The 12,811-nt window shown below is 39.0% G+C and overlaps 1 protein-coding gene and 1 long non-coding RNA gene across 3 annotated transcripts in view; one reads left to right on the top strand and one right to left on the bottom strand.

Moving 5' to 3' along the window:
* LOC143900165 (uncharacterized) overlaps nucleotides 1–2,162 on the bottom strand; it is a 27,962-nt gene extending 25,800 nt beyond the window's left edge. Inside the window, exon 1 of one of the 2 annotated variants that reach the window (XR_013257724.1) lies at nucleotides 1,407–2,162. This is a non-coding gene — a long non-coding RNA (uncharacterized LOC143900165). Of the gene's footprint in view, nucleotides 1–549; nucleotides 617–1,406 lie in introns of those variants that run through there. The other variant, XR_013257725.1, reaches the window with a different exon arrangement.
* On the top strand, nucleotides 48–11,508 carry LOC143900148 (uncharacterized). The gene is made up of 8 exons (XM_077411154.1): nucleotides 48–1,031; nucleotides 2,186–2,678; nucleotides 3,117–3,210; nucleotides 3,864–4,585; nucleotides 4,679–4,852; nucleotides 5,364–5,629; nucleotides 5,911–6,701; nucleotides 7,181–11,508. The coding sequence occupies exons 1-8, from the start codon at nucleotides 985–987 to the stop codon at nucleotides 7,243–7,245; spliced, it is 2,652 nt and encodes an 883-aa protein (XP_077267280.1). The 5' UTR covers nucleotides 48–984; the 3' UTR covers nucleotides 7,246–11,508.
* The last annotated feature ends 1,303 nt before the right edge of the window (nucleotides 11,509–12,811 follow it).

The following is a 12,811-nucleotide window of genomic DNA, read 5'->3' on the forward strand; positions in this document are numbered from 1 at the left end:
AGGATTGCGGCGGGTTGGAGCAGGGTGGGGGGGAAGGGGGCTGGGGGCTGCAGCGTAGAAGCGAGAGAGGGGATGAAAGAGAGAAAGAGAGCGAAGTCGCGAATACGCGAGAGAGAATGCGGGCGAATCGGCGGTGAATATATATTCCATTATCGTACGACGCGTCGTCGGTGTTGTTCGTCTCGCGGAAATACCCGGAGAAGTTAGGGGGACACCCGGAGCGCGCGCCGTTCACGCGCGCCTGCTCGCTCGCGAGTGAGAGAGAGAGAGAGAGAGTGTCTTTTCGCCGTACCCTACCCGCGCCTCGCAACGCACGGCGCACGGCGCACGGCACGCACGGATAAGCGCGCGCGCGGCCCCGCGGATCCGCGGATCGCTCCGATCGCCTCTCGCTCGGTCTCACGTCGTTTCGGCCCCCTGGTCGCCCGCTCCGATTGGAGCATCGTCCCGTCGTTGTCCCACACCCCGGTGGTATCGCGTATCGTCGTCGACATCCCCAAGCCCCAATATATCTCCGCCTGCCGCACACGGCGAATGTGGAAGCCTGACCTGACGGCGTGTGCGTGTGCTACACGGCTGTCGTGCCACCCTGCCACCGCTGCCGTCGCTGCCGCCACTGTGCAATTGTGCGTCCCGACCGTTCCGTTGTGCCGTCGCGTCGTTTTACCGTCGGATTCTGACGGGTACCATTGAAGCGCGGTCGTGAAACGGTTCCCGATTGTCAAAACCCGATTGTGCGGTGCCCTCGAGAGAGCGCAGGAACGCGCGAGAGCGTGAGAGAGAAGGAGATCGCCAGCCGCCAGCCGGAGAAGGAAAAGGAGAAAGAGAGAGAGAGAGACAGACGGACACTAGAGGGAGAGAAAGCGAGAGGAGGAGGAGGAGGAGGAGAGAGAGAGAGAGAGAGAGAGAGAGGCCGCCCGCTGGTTGTCCGCTCCGTTGCTCCACACTTTCCTCCCACCCAAGTGGTATCAATGTTGTCTGGCAATGGTGTGTAAGGAGAACGTGGTATCATGGTTTGGGAATCTGTCCAGGTAATGTGGAAGCGTCGCCGCGCTATGACGACACTTAACGCGCGCATCTTCCCGAGATATTTCAGGAGTAATTTTGCGTAACCGTCGGCGCGTCGTCGCTCGATGCGCGGGGGAGGGGGGAGGGAGCGTGCACGGTACCCTCCCGAGGTTCCGTGTATATCTCGTCGACCAACCCCCTCGTTCTTAAGACGATCGTCGTCGTCGTCGTCGTCGTCGTCTCGGCTTGCCGTCTCTCGCGAGGGATATAATACTTATCGCACGATTGTTCGTCTCTCGCGCATTTCGCGAAACGCGCTCCTCGCGCGTCGCGAATGGATCCTCTCGGGCCAACGATGTCGTTGGGAATTTAAATACGTTTTTCATTGTATACGTTACGTTACGCTTCCTGCCGTTACACCTGGGTCACTAGGGGCTCCTCGAGTCCGACGTCGTATCGGAGGACGCGCTTGTGTCCTGGTCGTCTCGTAGTTCTGTGTTCCTTGTACGAAGCGACTCCCTCGGTTATGAAAAGTTACTTCTTGTTATATATATATATTTTTTTTTTTATATATATATTTTAATGCCCTTTTTTGCGCATTAATCTTCTTCAAAAAAATGTCTCTAATGGTATTCGTCACAAGTTGATACTATATATATACATATACAAATTATTAAATGGCAAAAGAGAAAGTAAAGACAGATCTATATATAAACGCGTAGAAATATATTTCTATTAGACTGTTGTCGCGTTTATTTGCTAAATTTATTACGTGCTGCAAGTAATTTTTGATAAGATTGCTAAAGAGTTTTCACATGAATCTTTCGACTTGAACGTCTTCTTGCTGAAAATCTAATTAAATTGTATTTTATTGCTCATTTTTCTATCAAAATTACCATTGCATATTGTTGAAAATTAAAAAATTACATGTAGTACAAAGTATTGGCGAGAATAAATAAAGACAGTCGTATCGCAACAACAATGTGTAACGTGTAATTGTATTCTTCCAAATTTACAACGGCAACGAGTTTATTCGAAAGAAAGACTGTATAGAAGCGAAACGAAAAGCCCATACAACGCATTAGAACTTTAAAACTATGATTTTTAAGTTAGCGTTAAAATTGTGATGTTGACGCAACGCGCCGCTTGACGTTAATCTACTTTTTTGTCTGTTCAGTTATAAACGTATCGATGTGATGTGCACATTGCTCAACATGTGCTTGCCGTTTGAAGTACGATTCCTCGGCACGTGCGTCGAGGATATCGGCAAGCGGGACTACAATGACCTACGTGACACGGAACACCATGCGAATAGCCCCTCGGAGCTGGCCGAGTTGACGACTTCCAACGTGACGGATAAACGCACGCGAAGAAAACTGGCTCTCTACATGGCACTGTTGCATTCGTGCAATTACGCCTGTGCGGTAATCTTGTACAAGAATCTATCGAACCTCGATCATCGGGAGATCGTCAACCTGTTAAACGGGACCATCTTCAAACCCGACAACCAACCCTTGGAAGAGTTGCTACTGCTGTATACGATGGCACTGAATCATCCGGCCTTCACGTACGAACAGAAGAGCGTGTTCGGCAACATATTCGTCAAGCTCCAGGAAGAAGAAGCTCGTCTGAATCTTTCAAAGATAAACTCTTCTTTCAAACCGACACAAGTAATGCGTGATATTCCATTTTTTTTTAAATTAGAAGAGAAAGTAAAGAGGCAATATATATATTCTTATGAAAGTTAACATTTATTTTCTTGTTCACTGAATTATATTATTTTTATTAAATTATTATTTTTTATTTTCAAAGTTCTTAGAAAGTAATTATTGATTGAAATAATTTAATAGGAATACCATAATTTAGTGAAAAGCTTTTTTTCTGTTACGCTAGATCTCAAAGTCAGGTACAAAAGTCTCGGTATGCGATATGCTACTTAAGATTAATTTATTAATTTGTAATAAATTCAATTAATTTATTAACACGCTTCTGTAATATTGCGACTATATTGCAATCTATATATTAATTTGTATAGTAATATGGTGATGCGCGATATTGGTTGTTTCAATAGTTCGATTGTAATTTACATATAGTTAAAATTTATGCAGGGCTGTCCACCGTGCATGAATACAAATGAAAGATTAATGGAGCCTGAGATCCCGAGTAGCTGCTTAATGCCGCCACCGCCAATGCAATCTTATGGTACGCTGCGTTGCGTATTTTTTTAAATATTTATCGACACGGAAAAGAAACGTTTAGATAAATTACACTTATGACGTAATGTGGTAAAGCATATTGCTTAGCGAAGCCACTTTAACGATATCAACATTCCGCTTTTCGGGAAAAAAACCGAAAGTATAATGGTTTACCACGTTTATCTTTGCGTCTCTTGTTTAATTTACTTAAATCAGCTCGTTCGAGAGTACAGTGCGCTTAATGCGACTAAAGAATTACAACTATGCCAACAATAACATGATAGTTTATTTATATTTTACGAATACTGCAAAACTATTCATATTCTATCTAAAAACTTGTCTATTTTGTCTATTTTATCTTGCTTATTTTGAATAAATCATGTAGAATGTTTTTTATTGGAAAATCTATATGTAGACACTTACTACGATGATTAAATAGTTTGACTCTTTCGTAACTAAAAATCATTTCAGTGTTTTTTATATTTACTATGAAATATTTCTATATATGATTTCTTGTATTAAAATTTTTAGATATTATTTGTTAAACAAAATTATTTTATAATAAATATGACGATGTTGATCATGTTCGACTGATTTATATATTTATGTGCATTTCCTGAATTTAAAATTGTTTCAATATATCGATGTGTTATGTTTTAGGAGAAATAGCGATGAGGAATAATGCTATGGTCACCGGAGTACCACCTGGTCTCACGATACCTCCACCAGGACTATGTTTGCCTGGCCCAGAGCAAATGCCTATGGGATCTGGTGGTACTACGCAATACGTTCATCTCGGTTTCCCATCTATGAACCACATGCCCCCTTGGACAAGCCAGGTTATGATGGGAAACCAGCTGATGTATACCAGCGACGTGTTGGCTTATCCCCCTTCCCCCTTAGTCAGTCGCCAATCCTCGCCATCCCAGTCACGATCTCCTAGTCGCAGTAACTCGCCGATGGGCCGCGGCAGGACTAATGTTAACTCGCGCGCCTCGTCCTCGCAGTCTACTCAATCCACTTCGACCAGTCTCGCATCGTCGAGCTCAAACAGCCAGACGAGCAGCTCCGTTTCGAACGTTACTAGTAACAGCAACAACAACTCCCTACCGCCTCTACCAACGCCCGGCGCAAGCAGAAGTCTTCCTAGTCAATCACCGTTACTCCCATCATCGCGGTCCGTTCCTTTGTCTAACATGAGCTCATCGGGCTTCTCCCGACATAACATCGACAACGCTCCGTCGTCTACTCTGATCTCGGCAACCCAATCGAAACAACCGCCACGACTTAGGTCGTCCAACTCTGGCGATTCCCTTCGAGAGACGCTGGGTAAGGAGATGCCGAACTTTAAGAGCAACCTGCAGAACTTTTCTCGCGACGAGGTAAGTAAAATCATGTTTTCATACAGCTGTCATCAGACTGTACAATTTGAAACTGAATTATTTATGTTACGTACGTATTTATGCGGATTATAGATCAGAAGAATGAGTGACGAAGACTTAAGGGACATCGGCTTGACACCGAATGCGGTAGGACAGTTGAGGAATATAGTCAAAAGTCAAACCAGCAATGGCTTAAATCAGATTTCAACGGATAAAAAGCTGGACAGTGGTACTTCACATTCACTCGCCGAATCGATTGAAAACGAGGTAAGATTTATGGAATGTCGCGCATAATATATACAACCTTCAAGAACTCTATGTCTACTTAATCCGAATCAATTTTTTCTTGGCAAAAACGAGACATTGCTCTCTCGCGATAGCTTTTAAATTACAAGTGATTGAAAATAGTGTTATAAAGTTTCAATGTATCTCAGCATGTTTTCTTTTTTACTTTAAATACTAGCTTAATAAATAACGTATTGACTTTGATATATATATATATATATATATATATATATATATATATATATATATTAATAAAATGAATATTAGCTTTATATATAAACACAATACGAATAAGAAAATGTTATCATGTTTCGGTTCGTATTCTATGTAAGAGCATAATACATAAGATATTGTAAGAAAAACCCCATATTTCTTAATTAAAAAAATTATTAGAATACAGTTATAAATAGATCTCCATAAAATTTAAATTAATGTTGTTTTTGACATTCAAAGTTTTTTTTTACAAGTTTGTATCGTTTGTTTTGTCCTATAGGCATCAGGTATGGAGGTTTTGGGCGATTCAAGCAGTAGTACAGGTGGGAAATCGATGCCATTACAGGAACAGCATCCGGCGATGCATCATTATCACAATCACATGACTACTCCCAATTTTCGGCGTTATCCTGGCATGCCATCGATAGATCCCGCGCAAATACAAATGTATCCTGCACCACCACAAATGTATACAGCTCAGAACTCACCATGTTATGCTTGTCTCACTACTGTACCAGTAACTGGAATGCAAAATCGATATCCAAGGTACATATAAATGAGTTCTCTCAGTGTTTAAACAATAAATTAACAACCTTAAAAATATTAAAGATAAAAAAGCTAAGAAAAGTTATCCTAAAATAAAAGAATTACCAGGCAATATTTTTTGTGATATAAGCGATTGAAAGCTAATAAAAAAATGATTTCTGGCTATTGAATTTTAATAGAAATTTAATATGGGATTGATTGGAATATAATAAGTACTTGACGTTTAACACTTAATTAAAGAATTACATGACTAGTTATCATGAGGTGTATTGTATTTTCAGATGTAACGCTCAGCACGTGTTTTGCCTTGGACAACTGCAAGCGCTGCGACTCGACTCTGAGAGCAGCCGGCACTGCTCCCAAAGCAGTAGTTCAGATAGCACCGGTAGTAGATCACCTCCCGAAACGCCACCGGCTGCACCATGGGTCAGTAGCAGCGGCGGTGGTGACAGCAACGTTGCTGACCACATGAGTTCCGCGCCGGTGCATTCCACAGCGACGGCACCGCCGCACGTTGTGTCAGCACCTCAGCAGTCGTCAATGCAATCGTCAGTGCCACCGGAGAGCAGGCAACTTACCAGGAAGAATTCGCAGACGCGCACGATGCGACAGAAGAGCCAGGGAATATTGAACGGGGCCGGCAACGGGAACGGCGGACCGCCGAGTCTATCGCACTGCGTCTCCTTTCCGGCGCCGCCGACACACTCGCAGCTCACGTATCTGCCGCACGGCCACTTCCCAGCTGCGTTACGGCCCAGCAGCGGTATCTACTCCAACTTCTTGCACGGGCCGTCCGCACGACCAGCCTACCAACCAGCGTACCAACCGAACGGCGAGATTATATATCCATACACGGGTCATCCCGCGTCCGGTGGCACACCGCCGCCGCCGCCGCCACCGAACGCGGCTGCCGCGGCGCCAGTACAAGCGTCCTACATGCCACCTACGCCAGTGGTAACGTACGCGGCAGCGGTGATACCACAGACAAAGATCTCCTGTTATAACTGCGGCAGTAATAGTCACCTCGCGGTAGACTGTAAGGATCAGACGATGGAGGACATTACGAAGAAAGGTACGTCCTCTTAATACAATCGACCGTTGCGTTACATGAAGAACGGACACTTCTGATTTTACTTAATGCGCAAATAAAACTATAGTTTTTAAACGAATTTAATCTAATCTTGATGAGATTCTCATTTAAGTGGAGATATTTGACATCGGAAAATAAAAAAATTGAAATTATAAAAAGGTGATGACATTACGTATTACACAAATCCGCATTTAAAAAAAAAAAAAGATCCATTTAGAATTTTATAAATTAGGATAAATTTAATATGTTCATGCAACTATAGGTTGTTAAACGATTTTTAGAGAATGTTCATATTTTTTTTCTTTTTCTTTTATAGAATATTGTTTCATATAACTGCCGCATATAGACTAGGTTGTGTGATCAGCACTTAAGTATTGAATATTTAGTGGTTTCACCTGTGATTACACACAATCTACTCACCTATTGTCGTCACAAAGAACACGAAATCCTTTTAATTTCAGCCCAATACCGACTGGATTACACGATAATGAAGCAGCCTGGGGAGTGCCCGAGTTCCGACAAGTGATCCCCTGCCATGGACCACTCTGCTACCACTCGTCACAATTCTCACCGCCACTATAACCGCAACTATTGCCATCATCGTAATCACCAATATCACCATCGCTATCATCTTCATCATCACCATTACCATCACAATCACCATCACCAGCACATCTGTCATTGTAATCACCAATACGCCAATGCGAACCGTTCTAAGGACAGCAAGGACAAGACGTTGCCAGATGACAACCGCCACCGTTCCTCCTTTCACTTTTCGGTAATTTTTCTAAATGCCCTATTCCTCAAGCAGGACGATGATGATGACGATGCTAATGCGAATACTGATGCTGACAATGACGATGACGATGACGATAACGATAACGATAACACCGACGCCAAGCACGACAAGTATGACAGCGACGAAACTTTTCTAACTGAGGGCACTTTGCGGTTTATGGTACGAGGTACACCTTTTGCAAGTTCTTATGTATGATAGTGATTGAAAAGTGATCTAACTAAATGTAAAAATATAATGTAGTAGTATTGTACAAAGAAAGAGTTAAAAGCGAGGCAAGAAATAATTGAAAGACCGCGTTATACGGAACGCAACGTCTTGTCTGTGTTTCTTTTACTATAGGACACGTTTCAAGGAATTTTTGGGTTTAAATAGTGACTCATGTCCTTCCAACGACACTTATTGGCTACTTATCGCTGTGACTCCCACCTCGGCAATGCTCCTATTTTCCCTTCTTTACTCTAAATTCTCTTAACGAATAGCTATAAGAGAAACGCAAAACAAAAAAAGGATAAAGAATTGTATTGTGCCCCAAAAAGGAAAGCGAAAATTATACGAGATTCGACTATATTTAGCAATCGATACTTTAACTTCTAATCTACCATGTCTACAACGCTATTACTATTACTATTAAACTACAATTATTCTACTATCGCCGTTGCGCCACGACGTTTTTATGTACATATATTTTTCTCGATTCTTACGTGCGCGATGAACCGATAATGACATGTGAAAAAGAAAAAAAACGCGTGTAATATATATGAAATAGTATACAGTACGTATGTGTGCGATGTGCGCGCGTGCATGTGTTCATGTGCGTATGTACGCGCAAAGAAGATTGAATGCAAGAGGCAGAAAGAGAGAGAAAAATAAGAAAACGATAAGGGAAGGAAAAAATAGGGAAAAAAGAAACAGGGAAAGGGAGGAAAATAGAGAAGATAGTGAAGGAACAACATACCAAAAGTGTTCGATCATCTAGCTGCCGTTGCGCTCCTATGTGTGTTTGTTCGCTTACGTGTGCTTGCGTGTATATGTATGCGTGCGTGCGTGTGTGCATTTGTGTGTGTCTGTGTGTGTTTGTAGTAAAATCATGAAATATATGTTATATATGTATCCTATATATAATATATATTTCGTAATTATACATATGTATTTGCTGCTCACACCTTGTTTCTTATCTTATACTTGTAGTTAGACGGCGATTCTCATATTATTTATACACGAGTAGTCATGCGATTGCACGTGCATTTGAAACGATTTTATACGATTTTTATCGATTGCCCATGTATTTGAGCGTAATCAACGTTAAGCTTTTTTACATGTTTGGTTGCAGCAATTAATGTGTTAAGCGTGGTTAACTAAATCTTCTGTACATCTTCTGTACACTTGTCTACATTATGGAATTATTATTTAAAATAGAAGGATCGCGTTGTCAAAGCTGTCTTAAAAACTGCAAATTTCTAAGAGGCGTACTTTTATTGACGTAGATTTCAGGATATTTTCGAATTGACCCAGCAAAATATATAAGTATAATGTATTTTACACCCTATGAAGTTTTGTCAATTTTTTCATCCTTTTTTTAGAACATCGTCTATAACATCATTTGTTTAGTTATAAGCTATGCAAGCGTGTAAGCTACGCATACGTTTACATATTTTGCGACACAAGCTTTGTAAACACATTTATATCGTTACATCTGTTATGCAAATCTATTGTGCATCTTGTTTAGTATGTCGATAAACGAAATGGATTAGTTAACCAAAGCTGCAACACTGTTGATGCAATGGACTCTTAGGGAGCAACAACGCAGGGTAAAGCTGAATGTGAGTGGAGTGGCAGCCCGCTAGCAAAATTGCTAGTGCATTTAAAACGATCATTCGGATTGTCATCGGCGAATGCGAAAACAGCTCGAAACCCTTTGTACATGGACGAACTTTTACGGTTGAATATCTTAAAGACGAAAACTCTCCCCCTCACAGAATCATATATTTTCTTGTACGAACGGTCGTAATACGCAAAAGTGATTTTTTGAATAAAAAAGAGAAACGTAAAAATGAAAGACGATAGATAGCAATGAACAAGATAGTTGCAACAAGATAGCGCGCAATGAACAAATATATTAACTAGATAAAGAGAAACCGATAAAAATGGAGGAAATTGTGCTATTTGTAAGGAAGTTACGGAAACGACTAAAATGCTATTATATATAGCGTTGACAAGCCAAATCGGACATTTTCTGAGAGATATGTAAAATTTCCTCAGACTTTATTCAATCTTCTTGAAACAATTGTTATTATGGCAAGGTGTTGTTCAATGAAATCAAATTATACCAGTTATCACGAACAATGGAAGTCACCAAGTCAAATAAATTTCGTGTAATAAGATAACATGTTGGTTCAATTATTAGAAGTTGCCAACAAAGATCGCCTATCCTAGTCGTGCAAACAATGTAGTAGAAATAATATTGCTGTCGATTCGCACTTGCATCACTGCGATTTCCATATAACGGGCAAACCGAGAGAGAAACAGAATTAAAGAAATAAATTTAAAATTAAATGTCCGGTGAGGCTTTACGACCTGAAAATAAACTGCAAATTTGTTTGTTGATTGATCGATTTGTGACATATTAGCCTTCTCATTATGTATTTGAGTTCTATTAAATATACATATATTACGAATATAATTAAGAAAAATGGAAATTGCTTAAGAATATAGGCATTGTACAGAAATTATTTAACATTAAATATTAAAAGTTTTTGACAAATTCTCGGCCTGTGAAGGATGCAAAAAGATAACAGAATTTTGACATATAAATTTTTTAAACAAAACTTACTGTCGCCAAGAATACCTGATATCAAACGACAAAAAAGACGAAATAATATAATAGTTTCATATGAAACGTTTGCTGAAGAGAAATCGACTCTTTATTTACATTATTCTGCATTCATTATAAATCTAGATGATATTAGATTCTCAGACATCCGTTATACATTAAATAACTAATCGTTTCCCACAGTTTTTGTATATGCGACATATTTTCGTATTGGGATAAATTTCTATGATGAAAAAAGATCAATGGCCGAAATATTGTTCCTGGAAAAATGTTGGCCCGAGCTCGTTCGTTACTAAAACCAGCCCCGAGTATTAAAAGGGTTGACGATTGGGCATTAGATGTTGCACAGTTCCTGTTACTGTTAAAAATTACAAGAATGTTAGAAGGCTGTCGTGTATGTACAATTGCTAGAAAGGTTGATAGAAAAGGGCTTGATCTTCGCGGTTCCATACTTTTTTTTTCGCAGATAATTACAAATCCGAAACAAAGCTGATAACATGTCTCGACATTGGTTTAGGATAATTTGTGCTGTTGCGATTGCATTTTTGATATCATTTTAAGGTCGTATTTTTAATTAATTTGAGTTGTTTCGGCATTGAAATTTTTCTAGAACTACGAAATCTGAGAGCACAATGGCTGGAAAAATGAAGGAAAAGAGTACAAGACTCTATCAAATAATATCAAGGTTACTAGTTAAAAATTTGATAGGGGTCAAAATAATCGCTTTGACTTCTCGAGTGTTAAGACAAGTTGATTACGTCCGTTGTTAAATATATATATCAACAAAATGTGTCGAACGAAATTTGTATAGCGACTGTGAATAATACATATTACTGTTCATAAGTTGTGAATATGGATGGAAAAAAAAAATCTATAGAAAGGATCAATCAAAAAGGAAACTCACGAGATACTCTAGATTAGATTACGCATTTGTCACAAAAATGTAAAGGGAGTACAAGATGTACAGTAAAAATAATAAAATTATAAATAAAAGGAAAGGATCTAGAACTTTAAGAGCGTACTCTTCTAAAGGAATAAGAAAGCCTTACTTTTAAGTGCGTACAGCTTATTGTCAGCATGTATTTAATCTTTCGTGAAAATACTTAAATGTAATTATATTCCTGTAAACGTAATTATATTATTGGAAATACTTAAATGTACTTTATATATTGACTAATAATTTTTTCTTAGTAAAATCCTTTTTTTATCATTTCTCTTACGCTGTAAAACTGACTTTAATGACTTTAAGAAGATTTGGATTACGCAAAAAGCGAAACTTCACAAGTATTTGGTCAATCTCGAAGAATTTGAAAAACAAAACCAGAAGTTTTCATTCAAAAGCAGTTAATCACATTCAGTGATAACAAAAGTGAGTAATGATGTATGTATGCAACACAAAATAAATAAATATAACAATTTCGATCATCTGGCAGATGGTCGGCGGTCGGCTTAATTTATAAATTAGAAATATTAAAATTCGATTACTAATCACGTGCCAGTTAGTGCTTACGGTTATTAATTGATTATTAATATAATTTCAATGTATAAATTCGCATTTTTGTTTTGACGAGCACATTGTAAAACTGACAATGAGTAACCAGTGGATAGCTCATACTACAGCGATGATATGTTCAAAAATTAATGTCAATTCGAAAATCTGCCCGATGGAATTGTTATATTTATTTATTCTATGTTGTGCCTATATACATTATTTGTTTCTTCAAATTGTTTCATTGAAAACGATGTGATTTTTCGTATCACGTTTATCGCGAGACATATCATTAGACCTTCGGTGGGCGGGTGATAAGATTTCTACTCAGAAAATAGAGAGGTTCAGATTCTCGAGCTCTTAATATTTTTTGTAATAAATTTCTTGACAATAGTGCGAAGTTTGTAAGAAGCTTTATCGGCATAGTAATATTAATTTGATTATTAATATCAATTTAGTTATGTTTGTTGGTGGTTTAAATTTAAAAGATCACCGTTGTGAAAACAGCGGTAATCAGCAGCACGTAATTCGAGAAGTGGGGTTTGCAATTTACAAATAATATTAGCCCCATGATCGAAATTGTTGTATATGTATTTATTTTCTGTGTTCAACGAACTTGATAATTAATATCTCTCTGCTTTATATAACAACGGATATACAGATACAGTTTTATTAAATTTCAGGACACGGTTGCAGTATCCAAGCGTGACTTCCCAGCCAACACGTATGTCCCAAATTGGGATATGTGACGTCTTAAATATGTCCCGATTTGGGACATTATATTCACTGGGAAGCAATTAAACGCGTCTTTAATTGTGATACCATATAAATACTGTGAATAAACTTTTGAAACAAGTTTTGATATTTAGTTTCCCTGTAAAAAGGCAAATTATCCAACAATTTGATCGTTATAATCTTATTAAACTTATTATATTGCAGATATAAAGACAAATAATAAGGATTAATTCTATAAA

Source organism: Temnothorax americanus, unplaced genomic scaffold, assembly GCF_048541705.1.
Source record: "Temnothorax americanus isolate GAGA-0224 unplaced genomic scaffold, ASM4854170v1 Scaffold3, whole genome shotgun sequence".
In the NCBI taxonomy this organism is placed as follows: domain Eukaryota; kingdom Metazoa; phylum Arthropoda; class Insecta; order Hymenoptera; family Formicidae; genus Temnothorax; species Temnothorax americanus.